The sequence below is a fragment of the Myxine glutinosa genome, chromosome 5 (assembly GCF_964187855.1).
Source record: "Myxine glutinosa chromosome 5, kmMyxGlut1.1, whole genome shotgun sequence".
In the NCBI taxonomy this organism is placed as follows: domain Eukaryota; kingdom Metazoa; phylum Chordata; class Myxini; order Myxiniformes; family Myxinidae; genus Myxine; species Myxine glutinosa.
In genome coordinates, this window is record NC_136265.1 from 184,201,775 (window position 1) to 184,216,676 (window position 14,902).

The 14,902-nt window shown below is 45.4% G+C and overlaps 1 protein-coding gene across 8 annotated transcripts in view; it reads left to right on the forward strand.

The window, feature by feature from the left end:
* Positions 1-14,902, forward strand: part of CUL9 (cullin 9) — a 321,162-nt gene that overhangs the window by 169,709 nt on the left and 136,551 nt on the right. For all 8 annotated transcript variants that reach the window (XR_013623648.1, XR_010984381.2, XM_068115286.2 and 5 more), the window contains 6 exons: positions 9,826-10,005; positions 10,477-10,598; positions 10,801-10,983; positions 11,189-11,343; positions 14,176-14,371; positions 14,450-14,636. Coding sequence is in view for 6 of the 8 variants with exons in the window: in XM_068115286.2 (XP_067971387.2) it covers positions 9,826-10,005; positions 10,477-10,598; positions 10,801-10,983; positions 11,189-11,343; positions 14,176-14,371; positions 14,450-14,636 (1,023 nt within the window). In the remaining 2 variants the exon portion in view is untranslated. The remainder of the gene's footprint in view (positions 1-9,825; positions 10,006-10,476; positions 10,599-10,800; positions 10,984-11,188; positions 11,344-14,175; positions 14,372-14,449; positions 14,637-14,902) is intronic.

Consider the following 14,902-nt stretch of genomic DNA (forward strand, 5'->3'; position numbering starts at 1 on the left):
GCTATTTGATGTTCATTTCAACAATATTAATAGATAAAGGTGATATAATATAACAAATATCATGAAACATTTACATTTTGTAGTCCATTATATAATTTAAATAAGCATAAATGCAAATTTCGCATGTGGAAAAAGTAAGTACATCCCCACAATCCTACATTTATCACTACTTCAAATACCTAAAATTAGAATCAGGTGCACCAGCTCAGGTGCAAATGATTAGAATATCGTTAGAGACGATCTTGGAGTCTTATTTATTTATGAATAAATCTGTCTTATTTAAACCTCAGACATTTAGTTTGGTTTGCTCTTTGTTGTTGAAGTGTGTGGCATCACCATGCTTAGATCAAAATAGCTCTCTGAGGCCTTCAGAAAGAAGGTTATGGATGCCGCCGAGTCTGGGAAGGGATTTAAAAAGATCTCCAAACAATTTGAAATCAATCATTCGACTGTCCGGAAGATCATCTACAAGTGGAGAAGATTCCAAACAACTGCCAACTTGTTCAGGCCAGGCCGCCCCAGCAAGTTCAGCCCGAGAGCAGACCGCAAGATGCTGAAAGAAGTCTCAAAGAACCCCAGAATTTCATCACAGGACCTACAGGTAGCTCTTGCCACTGTTGATGTCAAAGTGAACGAGTCTACCATTAGAAAGAGGCTGCACAAATTTGATCTACATGGGAGGTGTGCCAGGAGGAAACCTTTGCTGTCCAGGAAGAATATCAGGGCAAGACTAAAGTTTGCCAATGAACACCTTGGCAAAGACCAGCACTTCTGGAACAATGTGCTCTGAACAGATGAGTCAAAGGTAGAGCTATTTGGCCACAGTAACAGAAGACATGTTTGGTGAAAACCAAAGACAGCATTTGACCACAAGAACCTGATACCAACTGTAAAGCATGGTGGTGGAAATATTATGGTTTGGGGCAGCTTTGCTGCATCAGGGCCTGGGCAGCTCACCATCACAGAATCCACTATAAATTCTTCATTGTACCAGAGGGTGCTTGAGGATAATGTGAGGCCATCTGTCGGAAAGTTGAAGCTCAACCGAAGGTGGACCTTGCGACATGACAATGACCCTAAACATACTAGTAAATCCACCAAGGAATGGCTGAAAAGAAAGAAATGGACCGTTCTGGAATGGCCAAGTCAAATCCCGGATCTAAATCCCATCGAGATGTTGTGGGGGGATTTGAAACGAGCTGTGCATGCAAGAAACCCCTCGAACATCGCACAGCTGAAAGAATTCTGCATGGAGGAGTGGGCAAAATTTTCTTCTCGTCGATGTCAGAGACTGGTAGACAGTTATAAGAAACGCCTACTTGAGGTTGTTTCTGCCAAAGGGGGCAACACCACCTATTGGAGCCAAGGGTGTACTTACCTTTTCCACATGTGAAATTTGCATTTATGTTTATTTAAATTATACAATGGACTACAAAATGTAAATGTTTCATGATATTTGTTATATTATTTCACCTTTATCTATCAATATTGTTGAAATGAAGATCAAATAGCTGTATGTTGAAATATGTTGAAAAAGTCAAAACTTTACATGGGGTGTACTTACTTTTTCACGTGACTGTAATTCACTCTTCGTTTTCCACTTCAAACCTTTGTTTTCGAATAAATCCTTCAACCATACCAACACATACAGCACTTCCTTTCTCCATTCTCTAGACTCGCCTTTATATTGTTATGAATTTTGAGGTAGGGGAATATCTAGATCTAGGTAGATCTGTGTTGGTATTATGCTTCGTCTGGTGTGATGGAAGAACCATCTCGATGTACATTAAGTTCGGGACCTGTAGCCCAAATGTCGGAGTAAGCTGCGTATTTGTGTCCCCGCCACTAGGGGACGGGGCTTGGTAACGAGAGTTAGGGAATATGCTGACTTCATTGTGTGTCGTTCCCTCTGAGAACATCCCGGTGTCCCTTATGGCAACGCACTCTTGTAGACATTAGATAGGCCCTTAGTGCACACATTAATTAAATTCCCCCCTTACAATGACTGACCATAAGAACTGACCGGAAAGGCAAGCAGGCAGCAGCCGCGCAGTGGTACACCATGGAAGACGAACATCGTGCCGGGCAGGCTGGGAGCCACGCCCAGGAGAACTTGTGATTGGCCAGTGGAGGGGCGAGCAATAAGCAGGGCACCGATTGGCAGAGAAGGGGAGGACGTGCGATTGGTCAAAGGAAGGGCAGAGAGCTTCCCCGTGATTGGAGAGTAAAGAAGGACTCGTGGTTGGCCACCGACCAATGGTAAGGAGCAGAGCGCCAAGCGCTCAGCCAATGGGAAGGGACGGAGGAGCTCAGAAGATTTGGGAATGTTAGAACTTAGAAGCGACGCACTGGTTGGAGGGGAAGGAGCTGATGTCAGAAGACCGCCAGTAAAACCGCTTGCTGGCTGGCATTTTGAGTTCTTCCCTTGCCTCTCTCGTCCCTGGTTCCTTCCTGCCCGGAGCTCTCTTCCCTTGGCCTTCTCGTTCCTGGATTCGTCCTGCCCGAACCTCCCTTCTGCCCGTAATTTTCGTATTCGTTTGGACCTCTTCCCTGTTCGCCTCTCGTTCCCGGTTGAACCTCTTCCATTACGATCCAAATTTGCCTGCTGGACGAAAGACGGACGGTGGAGCGACGATCGTGCAAGCGGGGCCTGCCGGGCGGCGTGCTTTGGACCAGCGCGCGAGGGGCATCGAGGCCTACTTCCCGCCAAGCACGGAGCCGCATCGGACGACGGCGCTTGAAGCTGACGAGTCCTGACTCACCACAGACAGAGTTACGTCCCCACGAATGAACACAACATTTTATTTGAATCATTCTCCCATTGTTTCGTTTTTTAAGTCTGGTGTGGGGACGTCCCAATTTAGGGTTTAAGTTTTATCGTTGCGTTCCATTGTTCTCGGGTTCCATAATAATTATTAAATCTAATCTACCATGATTTTGAACGAAATATAATTTATTGACATAGTGAACCTGACTAATATCACCCAAAGAACACCATCCCTCCTGTGAAGCATAGTGGTGGCAGCATCATGTTGTGGGCATGTTTCTCATCAGCAGGAACTGGGGCACTTGTCAGGATGGAAGGGAAAATGTATGGAGCAAAATACAGAAACGTCCTAGAGGAAAACCTGCTGCCCTCTGCAAGAAAGCTGAAATTGGGATGGAAGTTCACGACCAAAATGGGACGGAAGTTCACCTTTCAGCATAACAATGACCTGAATCGCACAGCCAAAGCTACACTGGAGTAGCTAAGGAACATAAAGATAAATGTCCTTGAGTGGCCCAGTCAGAGCCCCGACCTAAATCCAATTGAAAATCTGTGGCCTGACTTGAAGATTGCCGTCCATCATTTTTTGGGAATTTTTGGATTTTTTGGAAAATGCTCCCTAGGCAACTTGACTGAGCTTGAACAGTTTTTTTTACAGAAGAATGGGCAAATATTACCCAATCAAGTTGTGCAAAGTTGGTAGAGTTCTATCCCAACAGACTCACAGCTGTAATTGATGTTAAAGGTGCTTCCACCAAGTATTAACTTGGGGGCAATGGGTGGGGAGGGAGGGGGTGAGAGAGGGAGGAGGGGTGGACGGGTGCACACTTCTCCAACCAAGGTATTGCCGCGTCTCCAGGGTTAAGACCTCTGGGTGACAGATGACCAAAACGAGCTTTTAACTCCGAGGCGTATTTCGAACTTGGCGCGCGCGGGAAAGGCCTTATTTGATCGAACGGCCGACACTGGGTTAACACAAATACAAATACAACAAACAAATACAAATACAACCCACAAACACAAATACGGGACAAGAAAAATCCACAATACAAGGACACAACAACAACAACAGGCATTTTAAGGCCATTTTCCCTGCTACAGCGGGGGTTAGCCTTGCGGGCCCCATGACAATCTTCTCCATTTTGCCCTATTTTCTGCATCTCCCCTTGTTAACCCCCTTGCCCGCATTTCTTCTTCCACCATCTTTAGCCAAGTCTTTCTCGGTCTTCCCCGTCCTCTACTTCCTTTGACATTCATTCCTATCACTCTTCTCAACCAGTCATTTAATCCTTCCTCCACACATGACCAAACCATCTCAACCTGTTTCTCTTCACAGCATCCATCACAGGCTCTATTCCCATCATCTTTCGCAATTCATCATTTGTCTTCCTCTCTCTCAACGATACTCCACACATCCACCGAGCCATTAGCATTTCCAATCTTTACAGCCTTTGTTGCTGCTCTACGTTCATTACCCATGTTTCGCTCCCATAAATCGTAGCACTTCTCACATGCAGCATACACCTTTCCCTTCAGCTTCAACGACACTCCCCTCCTCGTCAGTATGCCACTCGGTTCCCGAAACTTCTTCCATGCACATCTCACTCGAGCAACCATCGCCATGTCTGATCCACCTCCTCCATTCAGCATGTCTCCTAGTTAGCAAAATGTTTTCACACCTTTCAGCTTCACGCCATCTCCAAGATCCAAGTCAACATTTCCTCCATCTGCAGCTCCCTCTGTGCACACCTTACACTTGAATGTAGTTGCCACACTGATTAATGACCCTCTCAGACCACTACATTTTTGATGAACCCACTCAGCGCACATTGAACATTGAATGGAATTCACTCCGACACCCTTCCTGCACACAGCACACGGCCACTTCCAAGTTCTTTCCACCTCACCACATGCTTTACCACTTGCCATCACCTTTGTCTTTCCGATATTCACCTTCAGACCTTTTGCCTCCATACATTCCTTCCACTTGTTCATCTTCTCCTTCAGTCCATCCATACTCTCCCCAATCAACACCAGATCATCTGCATACAACAACTCCCACGGTAAACCCTCCTTTACGTTCTGAGCCAGCACCTCCATCACAGCTACAAATCGTAGTGGATTTAGTACCGACCGCTGATGCACTCCCACCTTCACCTCAAACTCACCACTGTTCCCGTCCTTTGTCCTTACAGCTGTGCGCTCTCTCTCGTACATTGCCATCACTACTCTGATCAATCATTCCTCCACTCCTAACTTCCTCAATGCCCATGTCACTACTTCGCGTGGAACCCTATCGAATGCTTTCTCCATCTATCTATAATTCCAGTAATCTCTGTGTGTGTGTGTGTGTGTGTGTGTGTGTCTGTGTGTCTGTGTGTCTGTGTGTCTGTGTGTGTGTTTGTTTGTTTGTCTGTGACCGCTGTTTCTCGACAACCACGGGTCCGATATACTTTAAACTTGCCAGGTATATTGCTGGGGACCCGAGGATGTGCCTTTTCAAGGTTTGACATTAATCGGACAAGTAGTTACCGAGCTATGTCCAAAAAACGATTCAACCAATCAGAGAGCAGCGAGCTATCACGTGTGCCGAACGTGCCGAACAGACTCTGCCTCGGACGGCACATTTGAGAGCGTATTCATTTATTTCACGTTGGCAAACTATGTTGCCGTTAAACTATGTTTTAAAACTAATTAAAACTAATTTGCGATTCATCGTAACTGCGATTTGCGACCTTCCGGAGCTCCTGTGAGAGCGTGCGCCATTACGGATAGTAATTCAATTAAAAACATAAAAACATCTATCTATAATTCCAGTAATCTCTGTGTGTGTGTGTGTGTGTGTGTGTGTGTGTCTGTGTGTCTGTGTGTGTGTGTGTTTGTTTGTTTGTCTGTGACCGCTGTTTCTCGACAACCACGGGTCCGATATACTTTAAACTTGCCAGGTATATTGCTGGGGACCCGAGGATGTGCCTTTTCAAGGTTTGACATTAATCGGACAAGTAGTTACCGAGCTATGTCCAAAAAACGATTCAACCAATCAGAGAGCAGCGAGCTATCACGTGTGCCGAACGTGCCGAACAGACTCTGCCTCGGACGGCACATTTGAGAGCGTATTCATTTATTTCACGTTGGCAAACTATGTTGCCATTAAACTATGTTTTAAAACTAATTAAAACTAATTTGCGATTCATCGTAACTGCGATTTGCGACCTTCCGGACAGTGAAGACTTCACTTCCGGCAGCCAATCACAGAACGCGTTGTTGCGAGCCGAGACGAGCGCGTGCGCCATTACGGTTCGTAATTCGATTTCTTCCGGAGAAAATAATAATTTCTCGATTTCTTATGCGCATTATTTCTCCCAGAGCGAAGGGCGGAAGCGAAGAGCGTTGTTTTTTTTGTTTACGGGCGTACGGGCGTACGGGCGGGGTAGAGCGTACGGGTAGCGTTTTTTGTTTTTTTTGGCAAGGAACGGGCACCCACGTACGGGCATGCCCTAGTATCAACAAACCCAAGAAACAACTTCTTCCTCTTCTCCATGTACTTCTCCTGCAACTGCCTTACCATAAAAAGTGCGTCTGTCGTTCCTCTTCCTGGCATAAATCCAAACTGCATTTCGTCGATCTTCACTTTCTTCCTTATCCTCCTCGCCAACACCCTTTCCAATACCTTCATTCCATGCTCCAATTACTTTATTGCTCGATACGAGCCACAGTCCAGAGGGTCACTTTTTCCATGTATAGAGGGACGAGGGTACTCAATTCCCAATCCACTGGAATGCGGCTTTCTTTCACCACCAGATTACAGATCTGTCATTCTCTTCACACCCCAACTTCCTGCTGCCTTCAACATATCTCCCACAACTCCCGTCGGCCCTCCCGCTTTTCTGCTCTTCATTGCTTTTATCGCTTCCTCAACTTCCTTCTCGGTTATCTTCTCTTTCCGGTCCTAAAACTGGGTTACTCTCTATGTTTCCGTCCCATCCATTATCTGCATTCAACAGTATTTCCATATATCTCTTCCATCTTCCTTTAATTCCATCTGGGTCCACAACGATTTGCCCCACTTCATCCTTCAAGCAACTCACCCCCATCACATCACACCTCTCTTTCGCTATCTGCTTTGCAATCCTGAATACCGCTCTCTGACCCTTTTCCGAATCCAAGCGTTCTCCGAACATTTTCCTACATGCCTCCTGCGCCTTTGCTACCTCTTTCTTTGCAGCCTTCTTGGCTGCCTTATAACTTTTATGTTCTGCTTTTTCTGCTCCCGTACCCTTCGCCTTCTGCCCCCGTACCTTCGCCTTCTGCCACGCCTTGAACTTCTTCCTCTTCTCATCTACCCTCTTTCCAACTTCATCATCCCACCACCATGTTTCTGAGTGCCTCGGTGGTCCTTTTGTCCATCCACATTCCTCACCAACGGCTCCCAACAGTCTATCTTTCATTGACATCCAACCACTTTCAAGCGCAACCACATCATCCTCGACCATACTCAGCCTCTCTTTTAATGCCTCCCTCACTGTCACCTCTTTCAACCTCCACACCTTCATTCTCGGTTGGTACTTCACCCTTATCTCGCAGAAGTCTTGTATTGTCCACAATACAAGGATGAAATGCAAAAATATAGGATTAATGAAAATAAATGCAAGGATAATAAAAACGAAATAAATGGTGTGATAAAACTAAATTATAACTGAGGGACCCTCCACACGGACACAGAGACACGACAAGGGAAGACAAATAAAATAAAATGTGTTTGTGTGGTGCGTTGGCCTGTACTCAGCCTGGCGTCCCCAATCGGCCCTCAAAAGCCTGGTGGTCGTCAAACGGGTCTCGGGTCACTGTGCGGTAAAACACGCGTTGGCATGAAGTCACGCCCACTGCCAGCCGTGAGTGCGACGCAAGCAGGCAAGAGCGCCTCCTTCGGTCTGCACGATCTTTCCACGTCCACCAAAGCTCCGAACTCGCTCCACCAGCGGACACGGCACGAAGCGCAGCCGTTCTCTAGTGTGACCACGACAAAGAGAAAGAGCGATCGAGGCTTCCATCCCTCACGCGAAGCCAGGACAAGACGCAGCCATTTTCTGCAAAAGCCAGCACAAGAGAGAGAGAGAGAATAAGACCGCCTCCAACGAACGCCAGGACCAGAAGAGACCAAGATGGCGAGCCGGCTTCTTTTTGCTCTCCTAGCTCTTGAATGTTCCACCGCTGACTTCACACTCCCTCCAATCACCGAGCTCTGTTCATCACTCCATGGCTTCTTAACCAGTCACGAAGCTCGGGGTGTGGCCTCCCCGTCACGAGTCGTCGTCGGGGGGGGGGGGGAGGGGGGGAGGGTGGGGGAGGAAGGGAGTCTAATCTCTGTTCGGGAATGTTTGGATGGCGTCGGGGTATACTTGCCGATTGGAAAATGTGCTGGGTTTATGTCCGGCTTTTATGGCTGTTTGTTAGTTAGCCCTAGCGGCGTTGTGGGCGAATGAGTCCATTACATCGCCTATGTTGTTTGGCGGGCTTTTAATTGTAATAAAGACGGAGGGAAGATCACAAGGTACAAATTACACAGTGGGGAATTGATCTTTAAGCCCTAGAATTAGTCAACACAGAAGCCACATCCCTTATGGTGATATGCAAACACTCTTAACATGAACATTTACCCTGCTTATGTACATTGAGATGCTTCTTCTTCTTCGCGTCACACGGCCCATACTAAAACCTACACATTCTGAACTTTCCTCAGGTATTTCATGCCTACCCCCACAAACATAACAATATTCTAGTTTTGTATTTTTAATCAATTTTCTGAAATTTGTAGAATATGTTTTTCACTTGGAAGTTGTGGGTTACAATGTGTAAATAACGGTGGAAAAAGTCTGTTTAATGCAATTTAATTCCAGGATGCAAGGTAACAAAAGGTGAACTTTTGGAAAGGGGGTGTAGACTTTCTATAGGCACTATAATTGCGAGTTTTCGATTTCACAAGTAATTAATGGGCATCTCAAACATTGCGGGTGTTTGAGTGGGACACACTGTTCAAGCATCACCCACATCTTGTTTCACCTGCAGTTACCGTTGACCATTGTAGCATTTAACCCTCGGTTAGTGCGGCAGGACTTTGGACATGGTTGGTGACATCGCCAGGGGTTTGAGATACCCTGACACTGAAGGTGCCATTTATTATAATAAAATCTGTGTGTAAATGCAGTTTCATTCCTTCCAAAGTGATCATAAATGGTCGACTTGAACGGCTTTTCCAAGACTTGGAAACTCAAATAGTTTTGAACTTTGACATTTACCAGAAACAAAGGTGAAGACAACTCACACCTTGGCTGACACTGCATGCCCACACCACCTGGTCCTGCCAATATCAGACAGAAGGCCTCATGCGTTCAGGATGAATGATTGTTCAGTGCCTCGACAAATGAGCTGGCGGTGCGCTCTCCTTTCCTTTGATCTGCTTGAACTTCCACTCCTCTGAGAATACGTTTCCACTGATTTTCTGTCCAATGCACATGCTCCATAACACATTTTTGTTGTGCCATACTCATTCTTTTGGTCATTCTTCTTTCGAGCCTATGGACACAGAGATCCAAATTCATAAGGTGATTCAGGATCGTTTGCCACTCACAGTCACCAAGAATCGGCCCGTCAGGCCTACTAATGATACTGCTCTGCTATTGAGGCCTTGTCGCTTCAATATTCGGTGTTCGAAACTTATGGAAACTCTTTCATCCTCATCCCTTGTTTTTCTGTGTCTTCAGGAGTCGAGCCACAGTTGGTTTCATTTTTGTTTGAATGTATCTAGTGCAAGTTAAGTTCACTCTAATAAACAATTGCAGATTTTTCAGGGTGTCATTGCACTTTTTTGTACATCGACATCCATTACATTGCCTTTTGTACTTCGACAACAGGACTGTATCAGATCAATCTTTTTATAGTATTGATAAGAACATCAAATTGACCTCGGTGTGCACAAAATAAGATTGATGCCTCAATCCCTAACCAAACACAAACACGAATATGTACATTAATATGCATCTTGTGTCTTTCCGTGTGAGAATCTGGAAATAGTTTGCTGTCCAAGCTGCTACAAGGCTACGTACGGAGCAGCGAGGAAGGAACGCGTTGCAGACACCGGGTTGGTCTATTTCGCTCCCGTGTGCGGAGACTCTGCCGCCTCCTGGTGCATATGGATCTTGCTTCCAGCAACATTGAATTAAAGGCCCCCAGCAAGCCAGGTGTGTTAAACATGTGCAACACATGCATGTAGATCTCACAATTTCACCCAATCATTTGCATTATGTATGAGATACTCGATTGTAGCAAAAGGATTGATGTGTGGTAATGTTGTTTTTGTACAGTCGAGACTCATGGAGGAGCTGAAACACAGAGCCAACCCGGACATAACAGAACAAAATTGGAGGAATAAAGGGCATGGGGAAGAATGAGAGCAAGGGCTAGGGGAAGAGCACATGGGGTGAACAAGCTGGATACAGGTGCAAACTGCACAGCCAGGTTCACAATTTAATGCTCTTGATATTTTTGTCTCCCAATGTCTTTGTTCTTTTTGTGAAATTGTAGTGTGTTTAATTATTTATATATATATATATATATACATCTCGTATTGTAATTTTATTGTACTGTACAACAAACACAATATAATCAATGACCCTTGGTCACAATAAAAGAACACACACTGCTTTTTGCAGATCTGAAAACTGGGAAAGGAAAAGTAAAATCCAAAGATGGGGGAAAGGAGTCAAAGCCAATGCAAACATCACCCAGTACAGCTCTATTGGCAACCTGCTGGGGTGATGTAGCACAGAAACAGGTGTGTGTGGCTGTGTGTGTGTGTGCATGCTGCACCTATTCTGCACCACCATATTACTGAGTGGTTCACAACTCTTCCATCTTGCTGATAAGTCTACCTGCAACACAGGTAGCTACTTTCTGCAGGTTTCTTTTCTCACCCTCTCCCCTTCCACTCCACCTCTTTCCCAACCCATTGATCTGTCAGTTGTCTCCTTCTGCAGTTGATTGAATTCTTGGAGAAGAACTGCTCTCGTGGTGATCTTGCAGAGTTGTACTGCACTTGCTTCACACAGCTTTGCAAAGACCTGCAAGAATTGTTTGCTGGACATGCCGCATTTGCTCTTGCATTGCATGATGGTTTCAAAGCAGTTCTGCTCACATTCTCTCATGTCCGTGCAATTAAGGTAACTGCAATGAACCATGATCTCTCTCCTCTCCTTTGATGCATTTTCTCATGTGAATGCAATGAACTGGGCTCCCTCTTCGACACCCCCCTCCCCCCCCCCCCCCCCCCCCCAGGCTGTGCCCGCTCCCTCCTCTAGTTGCCCCAACACCCAGACCCATATTTTCAACCTTCCCAAGTTGTTTGGCTTTTGTTTGACTATGCAGGTAGCAGAATTGTTTGTTCAAGCCATAGATCAGCGCATCAGGTCGATGTGCAATGAGCGTTTAAGTTGTGTTCAACTTGAACAGCTGGGCTTCTTGGAGCCATTCACCTTCCTTTCTGGCCTTGACATGGCCAGCACCTTTGAGCACTACTACAGGTCCTGCATGTTCTATTCCTCAACTTTTTATTCTGTTGTTGGTTAAGTTGTGTTATTTTTACGTAACTAATACTCACTGAGTTGTGCACATGTACAGTGCCTTAAGAAAGTATTCACACCCCATGACTTTTTTCACATTTTGTTGTGTTGCAGCCTGAATTTTTAAATTGATATAAGTATTCAGCCCCCTGAGTGAATACTTCATGGAAGAGTCTCTAGCAGTGATTATGGGTTCAAGTCTTCTTGGGTATGTGTGTATCAGGTTTGCACATCTGGATTTGGAAAGTTTCTCCTTTCTTTGTTGCAGATTTGCTCAAGCTCTGTCAAGTGGGATGGGGAGCGTCAGTGAACAGCAATCTTCAAGTCTTTCCACAGATTAGCAATGGGATTCAAGTCTGGGCTTTGGCTGGGCCACTCAAGGACTTTCACGTTTTTGTTCTGAAACCATTCCAGTGTTGCTTTTGCTGTATGCTTGGGGTCATTGTCCTGTTGGAACGTAAATCTTTGCCGCAGTCGAAGATTTCTTTTTCACTCTGAAGCAGGTTCTCCTCAATAATTTGCCTGTATTTGGATCCATTCATTTTTGTCCCCCGTCGCACCACAGAGCGAAAGGGGGACTATGGTTTTCCCCTCCGTCTGTGTGTGCGTCAATTCCGTGCGTCCGTCCGTGCGTGTGTGCGTCCATTCGTCCGTGCATGTGTGCGTGCGTACGTGCATGCGTGCGTAAGCGAAGGACCGAATTCTAATTTGCTGTGTGGGTGCAACACACGTCAAAATCCAATATGGCCACCGCCATGTATGTCTGACGCCATGTATGTCTGAACCTTGTGAGCGGAATATCTTGAAAAATAAGCGAAGTACCAACTTCTAATCTGCTGTGTGGGTGTATCTAGGCATAAGGAAGAACGCTATTGAAAATTGGGCCGCCACGTCAAAATCCAAGATGGCCGCCACCATATATATGTCTGAACCTTGTGAGCGAAATATCTTGGAAACATAAACGAACTACTAACTTCTAATCTGGTGTATGGGTGTATCTAGGTATAAGGAAGAACGCTATTGAAAATTGGGTCGCCACGTCAAAATCCAAGATGGCCACCGCCATGTATGTCTGAACCTTGTGAGTGGAATATCTTGAAAAATAAGCGAAGTACCAACTTCTAATCTGCTGTGTGGGTGTATCTAGGCATAAGGAAGAACGCTATTGAAAATTGGGTCGCCACGTCAAACTCCAAGATGGCCGCCACCATATATATGTCTGAACCTTGTGAGTGAAATATCTTGAAACATAAACGAACTACTAACTTCGAATCTGGTGTGTAGGTGTATCTACGCATAAGGAAGAACGCTATTGAAAATTGGGTCGCCACGTCAAAATCCAAGATGGCCACCACCATATATATGTCTGAACCTTGTGAGTCAAATATCTTGAACAATAAACGAACTACTAACTTCTAATCTGGTGTGTGGGTGTATCTACGCATAAGGAAGAACGCTGTTGCATATTGGTTCGCCATGTCAAAATCCAAGATGGCCGCCACCATATATATGTCTGAACCCTGTGAGCGAAATATCTTGAAATATAAACGAACTACTAACTTCTAATCTGGTGTGTGGGTGTATCTACGCATAAGGAAGAATGTTATTGAAAATTGGGTCGCCACGTCAAAATCCAAGATGGCCACCTTGCGTCTTCCACTTTGTCAACTCATCACTTCACCGACGGAGGACCTAGGCGTAACGCTTGTTCCCTCTATCCTTACAAGTCTCCCAGTCCCTGCCACTGAAAAATATCTCCACCGCATGATGCTGCCACCACCAGGCTTCACCGTAGGGATGGTGTTAGATGGGTGATGATCTGTGCTTGGCTTCCGCCAGATGTAGCACTTTGAATTCAGGCCAAATAATTCAATCTTCATCTCCTCATAACCACAGAATATTTTGCCTCATTCTCTCAGTGTTTCACGTGTCTTTTGTAAACTCCAGGTGTGCTGTCATACGCCTTTTTCTCAGGAGTAGCTTCATCTGGCCACTCTTCCATAAAGCCTAGATTTGTGAAGTGCTGCAGAGACTGTTGGCCTTCAGGAAGGTTCTCCCATCTCAGCCAAGGAATTTTCTAGTTCTGTCAGAGTGGTCGTTGGGTTCTTGGTCACCTCCCTGATCAAGGTCTCTCTTGCCCGGTTGCTCAGTTTGGTCGGACGGCCAACTCTAGGAAGACTCTGGGTAGTTCCATATTCTTTCCATTTCCTAACAATGGAGCTCACTGTGCTCTTGGGAACTTTCAACACTCTAGAATTCACAATTTCTATCTCAGAGTCACCTGTGGGACTCTATATAGAAAGGTGTGTTCCTTTATAAATCATGTCCAATCAATTGAATTGGCCACAGGTGGACTCCAATCAAATTGCAGAGACATCTCAAGGATGATCAAAGGAAATTGGATGCACCCGAGCTCAATTTGAAGTGTCATAGCCAAAGGGGTTGAATACTTATTAACTCAAGACATTTCAGATTTTCATTTTTAATCATTTAATCCACTTTGACATGATGTGGTATTTTGTGTAGATCAGTGACAAAAAATCTCAATTTAATCCATTTCAAAAATTCTGACTAAAACACGACAAAATGTGAAAAACGTCGAGGGTTGTGAATACTTTCTGAAGGCTAATACATTGTAAAGTACGCTAAAGACTCTCAACACTGTTTATTTTCACGTAAATGAAATTGTATCCTGCATATGTCGTGTAAAAGTGATTGGAGTTTGTGGAACAAGTGAAAGAATGTGAGCTGGTGGAGAAAGCACTCGTCAATGGCTCGTTCTCTTTTGTTTAGGCTGTACCTGTCCGAGCGACTTCTCACAATGGACTGCATGTTCCTGGAGCATCTCGTCGCAGTTCAGCTGCAGGACTGCTTTCCTGCACGTCTCCCACTTGCAATGCTGAAGGACGTTTCCAACTCTCAGAAGTCCACGAGAGACTTTATGCAGTACTGCCTGGAGAAGGTCGATTGTTGCCTGACAGCATCTGAGGTACCTGAAAAGCTCTAAATGTGGCACGACATGCCATTGTTAGTGGAGTATGGTGAGGTAACACCATGCCGTTAACAGGAAACGGTGATGGAGATTGAAGAGCAAGACTGGAATCTTCATGGCTGGGAAGGATTTTCTGTCATAGTTGCATCTCCCGGCGTCTGGGCCTTCCCGAAGGGGAGCAAAATGGCCGTTTCTTCAATCTCAAAACTACCACCAGTAATGAATGATTTTGTGCAGGAGTATTACAACTTCTACAGCATGGGTATGCACTGACTGGTACCTTTTTAAACCCACCTTTTTTGTACTGGTACACCCGCTCACTATGGGGGTGGCAGGAAGGGTCATTCCTCTCTGGGACATATAGACCAGTAGTTCTAGCGTCAGGCCTCCAGAACATTGGAGTGGGAGGGGGGGAGAGTGTTCATTTATCAAGTTGTTTTTTTTGTCGAGCGCTCACCAAGTGGGTGAAGCATTTGAGCAAGCACTCAATTCAAAAGCGTTGATAAGGAGCAGCAGGCTTGGCAAGCA